The sequence below is a fragment of the Hyla sarda genome, chromosome 8 (genome assembly GCF_029499605.1).
Source record: "Hyla sarda isolate aHylSar1 chromosome 8, aHylSar1.hap1, whole genome shotgun sequence".
Lineage (NCBI taxonomy): Eukaryota > Metazoa > Chordata > Amphibia > Anura > Hylidae > Hyla > Hyla sarda.
In genome coordinates, this window is record NC_079196.1 from 78,385,544 (window position 1) to 78,400,973 (window position 15,430).

General features: G+C 43.6%; 2 protein-coding genes across 3 annotated transcripts in view; both read left to right on the forward strand.

The window, feature by feature from the left end:
- LOC130283926 (UDP-glucuronosyltransferase 1A5-like) overlaps positions 1 to 15,430 on the forward strand; it is a 168,448-nt gene that overhangs the window by 84,879 nt on the left and 68,139 nt on the right. The gene's annotated exons all lie outside the window — the stretch shown is intronic.
- Positions 1,205 to 9,643, forward strand: LOC130283846 (UDP-glucuronosyltransferase 1-6-like). Its single transcript, XM_056533443.1, has 2 exons — positions 1,205 to 2,081; positions 9,608 to 9,643. Exons 1-2 carry the CDS (start codon positions 1,233 to 1,235, stop codon positions 9,641 to 9,643), a joined length of 885 nt encoding a protein of 294 aa, XP_056389418.1. The 5' UTR covers positions 1,205 to 1,232.

Genomic DNA, 15,430 nt, shown 5'->3' on the forward strand with positions numbered 1-15,430 from the left:
AGGGGTACTCCGGTGCTTACACATCTTATCCCCTATCCAAAGGATAGGGGATAAGATGCCTGATCGCGGGAGTCCCGCAGCTGGGGACGCCCGGGATCATGCACGCGGCACCCCGTTTGTAATCAGTCCCCGGAGCATGTTCGCTCCGGGTCTGATTACGGACGACCGCAGGGCCGGCGGCGTGTGACGTCACACTCCCGTAGGCTTGCATTGAGGGTCGGAGCGGAGCGTCACACGGGGGCGGGGGTGTGACATAACACGCCGCCGGCCCTGCGGTTGACCATTATCAGACCCGGAGCGAACACGATCCGGGGACTGATTACAAACGGGGTGCCGCGTGCATGATCCCGGGCGTCCCCAGCTGCGGGACTCCCGCGATCAGGCATCTTATCCCCTATCCTTTGGATAGGGAATAAGATGTGTAAGCACCGGAGTACCCCTTTAAACATCCACACTTGGCATTGTCTCTTATCCTGCCTGTTAAATGGGGTACTCCAGAGGAAATAAAAATGTTTTTCAAAACAACTGGTGCTGGAAAGTTATACAGATTTCTTAAGTCTTCCAATACTTAGCTGCTGTTTGCTCCAAAGGAAGTTGTGTAGTTCTTTCCAGTCTGACCACAGTGCTCTCTGCACAACTGAGGTGTTGTGTCAGATGTCCGGAGCAGGAGAAATTCACTATGGGGATTTGTGGACAGAGGTTGCAACAGAGAGCACTGTGGTCAGACTGGAAAAACTACACAACCTCCTCTGGAGCATACAGCAGCTGATAAGTAATGGAAGGATTAAGATTTTTAAATAGAAATAATTTACTATTTTTTCCTCTGGAGTACCTTAAATCTGGCACCCACTAGTAATGATGCAGGCACAGCTCTTATGCCCACACTGTCACCATGTGATGTGGTAATTGCATAACTACAGCTCTATAAATGTACATTGAAAGTGACCAAGACACTTTTACCAGAAGAAAGAGCTAGGAATTCTGTTTTGGGGAGACTAGACTTTTGTAAATAGCTTTTCTCTATGGCACATTTCTATAAGATTATGTAGTACAATCATTTTATACTCTTCATAGCACAAATTAATGATAATTTTAATCTCAGAGAAGGAGGAACATAAAAAGTTAACCAGCAACTTCATTAACAAATTTCCAAGCTAAACCACTAGATAAAGCAGTGCATCAAGGTCATTTGGCTCAAATCTAATCCACATATCGGAGCCCTATCTGCAGCGATGATGCTATCCTTGTTATCTAGGTCTGTAGCTGTGGTGATCATGTTATGCATCTTTAGACAAGCTATTGGGGGTAAGCTGCTTGTTATTCCTACAGATGGAAGTCACTGGCTCAGCATGCGTCCTGTGGTAGAGAGACTGGCACAGAATGGGCACAAAGTTGTGGTTTTGACAGGTGAAAGCAGCTTAAACATTGGTGAATCTGATCTATATACTACGAAGACTTTCCCCATCCCATACAGCAAACAACACTTAGTATCTGTCTTAGAAAAGTTTGGACGTGATCACTTTAATCCATCTTATATCCCAGCGGTTACTAAGTTTAATAGTATGCGGGAAATATTGAAAATTGTTCTCAAATCTTGTGAAATCTTATTATCTAACACCGAATTAATTCAGAATGTCAAGGATGAAAAGTTTGATGCTCTTCTCACTGATCCATTTTCAATGTGTGGCATGATACTAGCTGAATACCTTGATGTGCCCAATGTGAATTTCTTAAGAGGACTGCCCTGTGCCCTTGACTATTCTAGTGCACAGTGTCCAAATCCTTTTTCATATGTGCCTAGAGTTTTAACTCAGTACTCAGACAAGATGACATTTGCCCAGCGTGTGAAGAACGTATTGGTCATGATGCTGGAGCCTTACTATTGTGGACTTTCATTCTTGCCATGGCAGAAAATGGCTTCAAATTTCCTGAAGAAAGAAGTCACCCTTGTGCAGCTTTTCAGCAGAACTTCTATCTGGCTCTTGCGATATGATTTTGTCTTTGAGTTTCCAAGACCTGTAATGCCTAACATGGTGTTTATTGGAGGCATCAACTGTAAATCAAAGAAACATCTACACAAAGTAAGGCTTTTTACAATAAGCTAAAGGTATTGGGAGAATTAAGAATATTTATGCATAATATGTTGTAATGATTTTATTTATGAGTCATAATCACCATTATCGGGACGAAAATTAGGCAAACCTTGACATGTAGAGGTGACATATTCACATTTGAACAATAGTGTTACATGGCACTTTTGCAGCCTTCAACATATGTATATAAGTAATACTATTATGAATGGATATCCACCCAAGCAAGTGACATATCCATTACAGTGCAGCAAATATACACTTTTTTGGCTTATATGGAGCCCATAGGGCTCTATTGATATGTTTGGCATATATGAAAGGCATTCAAAATATGTGGCATACAAAACATGTCTAATGAGAGCTAATGTTCCTTTCTTAACCCCTTAAGGACCCAGGATTTTTCCGTTTTTTTTTTTTGCATTTTCGTTTTTTCCTCCTTACCTTTAAAAAATCATAACTCTTTCAATTTTGCACCTAAAAATCCATATGATTGCTTATTTTTTGCGCCACCAATTCTACTTTGTAGTGACATCATTCATTTTACCCAAAAATCTACGGCAAAATGGAAAAAAAATAATTGAGACAAAATTGAAAAAAAAAACGCCATTTTGTAAATTTTGGGGGCTTCCGTTTTTACACAGTACATTTTTCGGTGCAAATGACACCTTCTCTTTTTATTCTGTAGGTCCATACAATTAAAATGATACCCTACTTATGTAGGTTTGATTTTGTCGTACTTCTGGAAAAAAACATAACTACATGCAGGAAAATGTATACGTTTAAAATTGTCATCTTCTGACCCCTATAACTTTTTTATTTTTCAGCGTATAGGGTGGTATGAGGGCTCATTTTTTTCAAGTTTTTAGCAGTACCATCTTTGTATTGATCGGACTTATTGATCGTTTTTTATTCATTTTTTTTCATGATATAAAAAAGTGACCAAAAATGCAGTATTTTGAACTTTGAAATGTTTTTTTGTGTGTACACCATTGACCGTGCGGTTTAATTAATGATATATTTTTATAGTTCGGACATTTACGCACACGGCGATATTACATGTTTATATTTATTTTTATTTACATGGTTTTTTTATGGAAAAAGGGGGGTGATTTGGACTTTTATTAGGGAAAGGGTTAAATGACATTTATAAAAAAACAATTTTAAACTTTTTTTTTGCAGTGTTATAGCTCCCATAGGGGGCTATAACACTGCACACACTGATCTTTTACACTGTTCACTGCAAAGCCATAGCTTTGCATTGATCAGTGTTATTGGCAGTCAATTGCTCAAGCCTGCATCTCAGGCTTGGAGCAATCATTTGCCGAAGACATGCCCCGGAGGAAGGTAAGAGGACCTCCTCTCGCGTCCTAGCTGATCGGGACACCACATTTTCACTGCGGTGGTCCCGATCAGCCCCACTGAGCAGCCGGGAAGCGTTTACTTTTGTTTTAGACTCGGCTTTCAAAGTCTAAAGGGTTAATAGCGCGCAGCACCGCGATCGCTACCGCGCGCTATTAGCCACGGGTCCCGGCTTCAGATACATGCCGGGACGTAAATATACGTCCTTGGTCGTTAAGGAGTTAAATGTTAATAACTGTTAATAAATTTAGAAATTTTGTCTGCACCAGAATTTGAGCCAGAATTGAAAAAACTGACTAACTCTCCATTTTTACTAAGAAAACCCAAAAAAGGCGTGGTCGTCAGAATAAGGGTGCGTGGTCACAAAAATGGGGCGTTCCTGACATTCTCACAAAAACCGAACATATTTACTAAGGTTTCCACAGAAAATGTGGTGGATTTCAGCTGAGGAAAACCAGACAGATCAGAGCATGTGTAAAAAAAGCAAAGTTTAGGGAAAGTGGAAAATGTAGGGAAACCTTAGTTAATACCGTGGAAAATAAATTGTAGGGAATTTAAACCCACAAAGAAACCTACACTCCACTCTTAGTTAAAGGGGTTATCCAGGAAAAAAACTTTTTTTTATATATATCAACTGGCTCCAGAAAGTTAAACAGATTTGTAAATGACTTCTATTAAAAAATCTTAATCCTTTCAGTACTTATGAGCTTCTGACGTTAAGGTTGTTCTTTTCTGTCTAAGTCCTCTCTGATGACACCTGTCTCGGGAAATGCCCAGTTTAGAAGCAAATCCCCATAGCAAACCTCTTCTAAACTGGGCATTTCCCGAGACAGGTGTCATCACAGAGCACTTAGACAGAAAAGAACAACCTTAACTTCAGAAGCTCATAAGTACTGAACGGATTAAGATTTTTTAATAGAAGTAATTTACAAATCTGTTTAACTTTCTGGAGCCAGTTGATATATATGTAAAAAGTTTTTTCCTGGAATACCCCTTTAATCAGAGCCATTATACGTTATATAAGTGGTGCATTTTTGTTGACACATGCAGCATTTTTTGTGAAAAACTCCAAAATATTGTGAAAAAACTGGAAAATTTCTGGTGTTTTTTCTTTTTATCATTATTTTATGGTGTACACTGTGCGGTAAAAGTGATGTTATGTTTATTCTGTGGGTCAGTACAATTATGGAGATACCAATTTTATATAGCTTTCTATGTTTTTTTTTTTTATTCGTTTTATTGAAAAGTAAACAACACTTGACATAGTGGCCTCACTAAGAGCATGAGAACAAGTACAGTACAAAAAAGTGCCAAGGCACACAGTGGCATACGTAATGATACAGCATGAAGACAGGTTCATATACCTCTGGCCACAAGGGCCTACTCCAGTGTTTCCCAACCTTTTTCGGGTCGGGGCACACCTCGAAAAAAAGTTCCGCGGGGCACCGCTACCGAGGTTGACGAACAAAAAAAAAAGGGAAAATGGTAAAAAATGCAATGCATTATATCTATTTATCAGTGGGTATGTAGTTTAAAGTGCTGCTTTATACAGCAACTCACCAATGATGTCTTCTCTAATTTGCAATGTTGCCTTCTCTTCTCCATCTGGTCCGGGCCATCATCACGATTTCTTCCACACACAATTCTTCACCGTTAAACCTGCAAAACAAATCTATTAGGCGCAAACTTTTTTTTTACATGGGTGACAGAGGGGTGTAGAAGAGTGTACATGGGTGACAGAGGGATGTAGAGGGGTGGACATGGGTGACAAAGGGGTGTAGAGGAGCGTACAGAGGGGTGTAGAGGAGCGTACATGGGTGACAGAGGTGTAGAGGAGTGGACAGAGGTGACAGGGGTGTAGAGGAGCGGACAGAGGGGTGTAGAGGAGCGTACATGGGTGACAGGGGTGTAGAGGAGCGGACAGAGGGATGTAGAGGAGCGTACATGGGTGACGGGTGTAGAGGAGTGTAGAGGAGCATACATGGGTGACGGGTGTAGAGGAGTGGACAGAGGGGTGTAGAGGAGCGTACATGGTTGACAAAGGGGTGTAGAGGAGTGGACATGGGTGACGGGTGTAGAGGAGTGTACATGGGTGATGGGTGTAGAGAAGTAGACAGAGGGGTGCAGAGGAGCAGACAGAGGGGTACAGAGGAGCGGACAGAGGGGTGCAGAGGAGCGTACATGGGTGACAGGGGTGTAGAGGAGTGTACAGAGGGGTGTAGAGGAGTGTACAGAGGGGTGTACAGGAGCGTACATGGGTGACAGGGGTGTAGAAAAGCAGACATGGGTAACAGGGGTGTAGAGGGGTGTAGAGGAGTTCACATGGATGACAGGGGTGTTGAGGAGCGGACAGAGGGGTGTAGAGGAGCGTACATGGCTGACAGCGGTGTAGAGGAGTGCACAGAGGTGACAGGGGTGTAGAGGAGTGGACAGAGGGGTGTAGAGGAGCGTACATGGGTGACGGGTGTAGAGGAGCGGACAGAGGGGTGTAGAGGAGCGTACATGGGTGACAGGGGTGTAGAGAAGCAGACATGGTTGACAGTGGTGTAGAGGAGTGGATAGAGGGGTGTAGAGGAGTGTACATGGATGACAGGGGTGTAGAGGAGTGGACAGAGGGGTGTAGAGGAGCGTACATGGGTGACAGGGGTGTAGAGAAGCAGACATGGGTGACAGTGGTGTAGAGGAGTGGATAGAGGGGTGTAGAGGAGTGTACATGGATGACAGGGGTGTTGAGGAGCGTACATGGGTGACGGGTGTAGAGGAGCGTACATGGGTGACGGGTGTAGAGGAGTGGACAGAGAGGTGTAGAGGAGTGGACATGGGTGACAGGGGCGTAGAGGAGTGAACAGAGAGGTGTAGAGGAGCGGACAGAGGGGTGCAGAGGAGTGTACATGGGTGACAGGGGTGTTGAAAAGCAGACATGGGTGAGGGGTGTAGAGGAGTGGACATGGGTGACAGGGGTGTAGAGGAGTGACCAGAGGGGTGTAGAGGAGTGTACATGGGTGACAGGGGTGTGAAGGAGTGGACAGGACAGAGAGGTGTAGAGGAGTGGACAGAGGGGTGTAGAGGAGTGTACATGGGTGACAGGGGTGTAGATGAGTGTACAGAGGGATGTAGAGGAGCGTACATGGGTGACAGGGGTGTAGAGGAGTGGACAGAGGGGTGTAGAGGAGCGTACATGGGTGACAGGGGTGTAGAGGAGTGGACAGAGGGGTGTAGAGGAGCGTACATGGGTGACAGGGGTGTAGAGGAGTGGACAGAGGGGTGTAGAGGAGTGGACAGAGGGATGTAGAGGAGTGTACATGGGTGACGGGTGTAGAGGAGTGGACAGAGGGGTGTAGAGGAGCGTACATGGGTGACAGGGGTGTAGAGGAGTGGACATGGGTGACAGGGGGTGAACATGGGTGATGGGTGAACGGGAGTGGAAGGGATGACAGGAGGGGTGAACATGTGACAGGAGGGGGTGGACGGGAGTGAAAGGGATGACAGGGGGGGTGGACATGGGTGAAAGCAGGGTGGACGGGAGTGAAAGGGATGACAGGAGGGGATGAACATGGGTGACAGGAGGGGGTGAACATGGGTGACAGGGGGGTGGACGGGAGTGAAAGGGATGACAGGAGGGTGAACATGGGTGTGAACAGGGGTGACAGGAGGATGAACATGGGTGTGAACAGGGGTGACAGGAGGGTGGACAGGGGGGTGGATATGGATGACGGGGGGTGGTGAACATGGGTGACAGGAGGGTGCACGGGAGTAACAGGGATGACAGGAGGGTGCACGGGAGTAACAGGGATGACAGGAGGGTGAACATGGGTGAAAGGAGGGTGGACAGGGGTGTGAACATGGGTGACAGGAGGGTGGACAGGGGTGCCAGGGGGGGTGGACAGGGGTGGTGGACATGGGTGAAGGTGGGGGTGGATATGGGTGACATGGGGGGGGTGGACATGGGTGATGGTGGGTGGACATGGGCGACAAGGGGGGCAGACTGGGTGACAGGGGAGGGGGGCGGACTGGGTGACGGGGGGGTGGACATGGGTGACGGGGGGAGTGGACATGGGTGACAAGGGGGGGGGGGTTGGACAGGGTTGAGAAGGGGTAACAGAGGGGTGAAAAGGGTACAGTACCTTAAGCAAGCCGGTCCGCGCAGCTTGCAGGTCCACGGCAGGCACGGGAGTCCGGCGCAGGTGAAGATCGTTCCACCCAGGGACCCATTTTCGGCTCACTGCGTCGCAAGGTAGAAGGGGGAGGGGGCCGCTGTGTGCGCAGTGCGCACGCAGGATTCCCTTCCCCCCTGCGCCGCCAGTCATAAGCACGCAGGCCGGGGCGGGATATTTAAAAAAAAATCTATAAAAAAAAAAAAATCACAGCAAAATCCTGCGGCACCACGGTTGGGAATCACTGGCCTACTCAGTGTCTAGTTAACAAACAAGTTAAATAACGTAAAACAAAACAGTACAGTGCAATTAACCACCTATTAGCATCAGTAGTTTCTAGAATCGTAACATATACCACCGATAACAGTAGATACACGGGAAGAGAGGACTCACAAGACGGACAGACACTGATGAGAAAGGGGGCAAACAATGAAAGGGGAGTAAAAACAGAAATGATAGAGTATCTTAAATGTCACAATTAGGGGACACGAGGAGTGGTCATAGAGTAAGTGTGAGAGGAGAGGAGCACCAGGTTCCCCACACAGAAAGGAATTTACCTGGACATTTCCTATTTTTTGTATACCAAGTGAGAAAAGGGAATAACTGCATTAAGAAGTACGCGCCACTGAGACAACGTAGGCGGTCGTGGGTCCATCCATTTGAGGGCAATCATCTTTCTGGCCAAAAACAGGGTTTTTCTGAGAAATGTGCGAACATGATGCGTCCACACTTCTTCATTCAATACCCCAAACAAGCATATTAGAGGGTCCATTGGAGGGGAAGGTTGTGCAAGAGTAGCAAGAAGTCGCAGAACTTTTGAGGGCAAGCTCAGAGGAGATGCCAAAAATCGGCCATTAATTTTCCAACAGCCATAACTTTTTTATTTTTCGTCCTACGCCATTTAGTGAGGGCTTATTTTTTGCGTGATGAGCTGTACTTTTTATTGGTATAATTTTTGCGATATGTGCTACCTTCTTGATGTTTTTTATTCCTCTATTTGCACCAAAATTGGTGCATTTTGTGAATTTCTGTTGTTTTATTTTATTTACGGCGTTCACCGTGCGGGATACATTAAATTATAGTTTTATAGTACACATCATTACGGATGTGGCAATACCGATTATGCATATGATTTGTGTTTTTGATCTTTTTTGATGACAATACAGGGTTTTATTGGGAAAGGGGCATTTTTTATTAGTTTTTTTACACTTCATACATGTATTGAACAACCTTTTATTACTTTATTTTTCACTTTTTACAGGTTATACTATGCTGCAATACATTTGTACTGCAGCACAGTATGAATGACCAGATGAGCTGCACACACTACAGCCTGTGGCTGGATCTCACAGGCTTCCGTAGCAGGCAGACATCCTGCCATAGCAAACATCGGCAACCCGCAATCGTATTGCGGCCCCGGCAGATGTGATTGACAGCTGGGTCCTGCCGACGTATTTATACGTCCCAGCACGCAAACGTGTCGGGTGCTGGGACGTATGCTTAGGTCCTATAGCAGGAAGGGGTTAAATCTGGCATTCACTAGTAATGATGCAGACACAGCTACTTTGCCCACACTATCACCATAATTGCAGCTCTATAAATGTTCATTGATTGTGACCAAGAAGCTTTTACCAGCAGAAAGAGCCAGCACTTCTGTTTTGGGGAGATCAGACTTTAGTAAATAGTTTTTCTCTATGGCACATTTCTATAAGATTATGTAGTACAACCATTTTATACTCTTTATAGTACAGATTAATGATTTCTTTTAAACCTGGAACAGGAAAGCACATAAAAAGTTAACCAGCAACTTTTTTTGACACATTTCCAAGCTAAACCACTAGATAAGGCAGTGAATCAAGGTAAGTTGGCCCAAATCTAATCCACGTATCGGAGCCCTATCTGCAGCGATGATGCTATCCTTGTTATCTAGGTCTGTAGCTGTGGTGATCATGTTATGCATCTTTAGACAAGCTATTGGGGGTAAGCTGCTTGTTGTTCCTGCAGATGGAAGTCACTGGCTCAGCATGCGTCCTGTGGTAGAGAGACTGGCACAAAATGGACACAAAGTTGTGGTTTTAACACCTGAAAGCAGCTTAAACATTGGTGAATCTGATCTATATACTACGAAGACTTACCCCATCCCATACAGCAAACAACACTTAGTATCTGTCTTTGAAAAGTTTGGACGTGATCACTTTAATCTATCCTATATCCCACCGGTTACACTGTTTAATAATATGCAGATAGTAATAAAGGTGTATGTCACAATGTGTAAAAGCTTACTACCTAACACAGAATTAATTCAGAATGTCAAGGATGAAAAGTTTGATGCTCTTCTCACTGATCCATTTTCAATGTGTGGCATGATACTAGCTGAATACCTTGATGTGCCCAATGTGAATTTCTTAAGAGGACTGCCCTGTGCCCTTGACTATTCTAGTGCACAGTGTCCAAATCCTTTTTCATATGTACCTAGAGTTTTTAATCAGTACTCAGACAAGATGACATTTGCCCAGCGTGTGAAGAACGTATTGGTCATGATGCTGGAGCCTTACTATTGTGGACTATCATATTTGCCATGGCTTGAAATGGCTTCAGATTTCCTGAAGAAAGAAGTCACCCTTGTGCAGCTTTTCAGCAGAACTTCTATCTGGCTCTTGCGATATGATTTTGTCTTTGAGTTTCCAAGACCTGTAATGCCTAACATGGTGTTTATTGGAGGCATCAACTGTAAATCAAAGAAACATCTACACAAAGTAAGGCTTTTTACAATAAGCTAAAGGTATTAAAAGAATCACCCTTAAGTATAGTTATGCATAATATGTTGTAATGATTTCTTTTTTTTTTATACTTATATTTGATATTGTTTTTCAAGTATAATATTAGAAACATGGCTTCTTTATAATACATTATACAGAATTGATCACAAGTATAAACTTTGCCATATACAGAGCGCAACTAATACCAAGTAGTGCAATCCAATTGCAAATCACATAAGAGGGAATGAAGAAAAAAGATAGCAAGATATTACCTTGTAATTTACTAAATATCTCATCTGATACGTTTCTGATAAAGTGAGGTTGGTTTGGTCCTTCCCATGTGTTAATGCCTAGATACAAATTATCATAGTCTAGTGTGTGCATCTCCCATATACTCCTAATTATATTATTCACATTGAAGGCCTCTAAATATTAACCATTTAGTCAGTCTAGACTTGAAAGTTACAAGATTTTGTAATCATCCTGCTCCATAGCGCAATTAAGTTTGACCGCCAACATGATTTCAGCTATGGTGGGTAATGTGCTTAACTTCCAATATTGTGCAATTTTAGTCTTCGTTGAAGAGATTGTATGGACAATAATTTTCCTATCCTTGATAAGATACTCTTGGAGTTCCAGCAATAGTAACACAAAGCTGGAAGTCCATGGGAATTTATATCCCACAATGTGTTGGAGCATGTGAGGCACTTCATTCCAAAATCTATTAGGGAATCTGTCATCCGTATCACCCACACTTACCTATTATACAGGCTTGTAGTGTGGGGGACAGTGATACTTACCAATCCCTGTTCCCTGCCTCCGTTCTGCCACAATTCTGATTCTTTGGTTCGTGAAAATTACCTTCTTGGTGCACTGGGGCGTTCCCAAGCTCCCTGTGCATGGTGACATCCAGCCAGCATCTTCCTATTAACAACTCCTCTCATGTGAAGTGGATGAGATGTTGATAGGAATATGCTGGTCGGACATTACCTTGCACAGGGAGTTTGAGAACACCCATGTGCACCCAGCAGGTCATTTTTTAAATACTAAAGAACCGGGATTTAAAGTGGCCATATAAGTTTTACAATGCCCTAAATTGTGGGCAGGTGCTGTGCTCCCTTACATCCATTTGTACACTGCTCAAAAAAATAAAGGGAACACTTAAACAACACAATGTAACTCCAAGTCAGTCACACTTCTGTGAAATCACACTGTCCACTAAGGAAGCAACACTGATTGACAATCAATTTCACATGCTGTTGTGAACGGGGTCAGTACTTTCCTCAGGGAGAGGACACCACTTCTGGTGTAACGGAGATTTAAGTAGGCCATATAGCACTCTGCGGGCTCCTGGGTACAAAAATATGCAAATCAGCTCATCACAACACCTTCACAGGTAGTGTGTCCTGCAAGCAGCTCAGGCTCCAGTTAAGAAATCTAAGAACTGTTGTGCAAATGGAACAGACAACAGGTGGAAATTCATTTAGCAACCCCAATAAAGGAGTGGTTCTGCGGGTGGTGACCACAGACCACTTCTCTGTTCCTATGCTTCCTGGCTGATGTTTTGGTCACTTTCGAATGCTGGCGGTGCTTTCACTCTAATGGTAGCATGAGACGGAGTCTACAGCCCACACATGTGGCTCAGGTAGTGCAGCTCATCCAGGATGGCACATCAATGCGAGCTGTGACAAAAATGTTTGCTGTGTCTTTCAGCTTAGTGTCCAGAGCTTGGAGGCACTACCAGGAGACAGGCCAGTACATCAGGAGACATGGAGGAGGCCGTAAGAGGGCAACAACCCAGCAGCAGGACCACTACCTCTGCCTTTGTGCAAGGAGGAGCACTGCCAGAGCCCTGCAGGCCACAAATGAGCATGTGTCTACTTAAACGGTCAGAAAAAGGCTCCATGAGGGTTGTATGAGGGCCCGATGTCCACAGGTGGGGGTTGTGCTTACAGCCCAACACCGTGCAGGATATTTGGCATTTGCCAAATTCACAGATGAAAGCAGAGTCTGGAGAACGTTATGCTGCCTGCAACATCCTCCAGCATGACCGGTTTAGCGGTGGGTCAGTAATGGTGTGGGGTGGCATTTCTTTGGGGGGCCTCACAGCCCTCCATGTGCTTGCCAGAGGTAGCCTGACTGCCATTAGGTACCGAGATGAGATCCCCAGACTTTTTGTGAGACCATATGCTAGTGCGGTTGGCCCTGGGTTCCTCCTAATGCAAGACAATGCTAGACCTCATGTGGCTGGAGTGTGTCAACAGTTCCTGCAAGAGGAAGGCATTGATGCTATGGACTGGCCCGCCCGTTCCCCAGACTTGAAACCGATTGAGCACATCTGGAACATCATGTCTTGCTCCATCCACCAATGCCACGTTGCACCACAGACTGTCCAGGAGTTGGCGGATGCTTTAGTCTAGGTCTGGGAGGACAACCCTCAGGAGACCATCCACCACCTCCTCAGGAGCATGCCCAGGCTTTGTAGGGAGGTCATACGGGCACGTGGATGCCACACACATTACTGAACCTCATTTTGACTTGTTTATAGCTGTCCAGAATCTTGACAGTAAAGTTCTTTAGGCAATGAGTGGCATAAATAACATCAATAAAAAAACTAGACACGTTTCAGGGTGTTTCATGACTACTGAAGAAAGGGTCAGAGATTACTAAGCACCCTGAAACGCGTCTAGTTTTTTATTGATGTTGTTTATGCCACTCATTGCCTAAAGAACTTTACTGTCAAGATTCTGGACAGCTATACTCTGGATAATACCCACAGCTCTGAATGAGCAATCCATCCCCAGGACTTACCTGCATCTAAGTCTCAGCTCCCATGAAAACACGAGGCTCTGCATTCACTTCCTCGATCCCATTGGGTGGCATAATCCGGGTCCTGCGCCGTCAGGACCAGCCACCATGAGGCTCTGCATCCATCTCCTCGATTCATTGGGCGGTATTACCCGGGTCCTGCGCCGTCAGGACCAGCCGCCATTTGTGCATGCCAGCACACATTCCTGCAAGCATATCTGCAGCTCAGCGAGCAATTGCCGACCACAAAGAACTGGTAATAGATCATCATTTATTGCATCACTTGTTATAGCTTACAGTTATATTGAAAAATCTGTCCAGAGACAATATATCAACATTATAGCAATTATTGCTACAATCTAAAGGACAGTTACATCTAATAGATATTTTGGTGTCCATGAATCTAATTTTGCAAATAATATAGCAATTGAGTGACATATTGTTTTTATTGTTTTGTATTTTTATTTGTATTTTAATATATTTCTTCTCCCACAAGGGCCCTGTGAGAGTGGAATTTAAATTCATATGATAAATTTTAATAAAATAATAGAATAATTGAAGCACCGTCTTATTGCATTATCTTTGTAATAATATAATCACTAACCTTGAGGTGGGGGAAACCATTTTCTTTTTCTATTGAGATTTGTAAATTACTTTTTATTAAAAAATCTTAATCCTTTCAGTACTTATGAGCTTCTGAAGTTAAGGTTGTTCTTTTCTGTCTAAGTGCTCTCTGATGACACGTGTCTCGGGAACCGCCCAGTTTAGAAGCAAATCCCCATAGCAAACCTCTTCTAAACTGGGCGTAGCATAGGAGGTCGGGATAGGAGTTCGGCATAGGAGGTCGGGATAGGAGGTCGAGATAGGAGGACGGGATAGGAGGTCAACATAGGAGGACGGGATAGGAGCTGGAGATATGGGGTTGGGATATGACAAAAGTATATGAGGATGGGATATTAAGTCAAAAGCTTCCTCTGTTGATTTTCCTCCACAACAAGGATTAGGAAGGAAAAACCGGGCAACGCTAGTATATATATATATATATATATAATTTCAATTTTATTTTTTTTTTAAATGCCATTTTTAGCTCTTTATTAAAAAAATTGTGTAAAGTCAGGGGACCATGTGCATGTAAGACAGAGTTGGTTTGTGGTAGGTGGAGTCCCAAGGCCACAAATCTGGTGGGGGCTATACTATTATACCAATGGGCAAGGTATATTAACTCCTTAAGGACGCAGCTCATTTTCACCTTAAAGGGGTATTCCAGGCCAAAACTTTTTTTTATATATCAACTGGCTCCGGAAAGGTAAACAGATTTGTAAGTTACTTCTATTAAAAAATCTTAATCCTTCCAATAGTTATTAGCTTCTGAAGTTGAGTTGTTGTTTTCTATCTAACTGCTCTCTGATGACTCACGTCCCGTGAGCTGTGCAGTTCCTATGGGGATATTCTCCTATCATGCACAGCTCCCGGGACGTGACATCATCATTGAGCAGTTAGACAGAAAACTTCAGAAGCTAATAACTATTGGAAGGATTAAGATTTTTTAATAGAAGTAATTTACAAATCTGTTTAACTTTCCGGATCCAGTTGATATATATATAAAAAAGGTTTTGCCTGGAATACCCCTTTAAGGACGGAGCAATTTTTTGCAATTCTGACCACTGTCACTTTAAGCATTAATAAGCACTTGAATGAAGATGAAGAGAAAAGATCGGCGACTCACCACTAGTAGCTTGCAGAATTTCTTCTTTATTAAAAAATACTCCCAAACATGTAGTGGGGAAGAGAGGGTAGTGGGGGGACACTGGATGGCGACCAAGCTCCGTTTCGCACAGACTATTTGCTTCCTCTGGCCATTAATAACTCTAAGATGCTTTTACCGATTATTCAGATTCTGAGATAGTTTTTTCGTGACATACCGTATTTTACTTTATTTTAGTGGTAAATTTTCGTTGTTACTTGCATCCTTTCTTGGTGAGAACTTTGAAACTCTCTGCTTGTAAGGAAAATGGATATTCCAAATAAATTTTATATTGATTCACAAATACAATATGTCTACTTTATGTTGGCATCATAAAATGGACATATTTTAACTTTTTGAAAAAATTTGAGGGCTTCAAAGAATAGCAGCAATTTTCAAAATTTTCATGAAAATTGCAAAACCTGAAGGGACAGATGTTACAGAACTACAATTCCCAGCATGCCTGGGCAGTCTAGGCATGCTGAGAGTTGTAGTTTTGCAACATCTGGAGGGCTA

Bases quoted from the DNA above. Each gene is read 5' to 3' on its own strand.
- LOC130283846 (XM_056533443.1), top strand. From the start codon at position 1,233: ATGATGCTATCCTTGTTATCTAGGTCTGTAGCTGTGGTGATCATGTTA. The intron at 2,082-9,607 runs GTAAGGCTTTTT...TTGTTCCTGCAG, and splicing joins CAAAGAAACATCTACACAAA to ATGGAAGTCACTGGCTCAGC.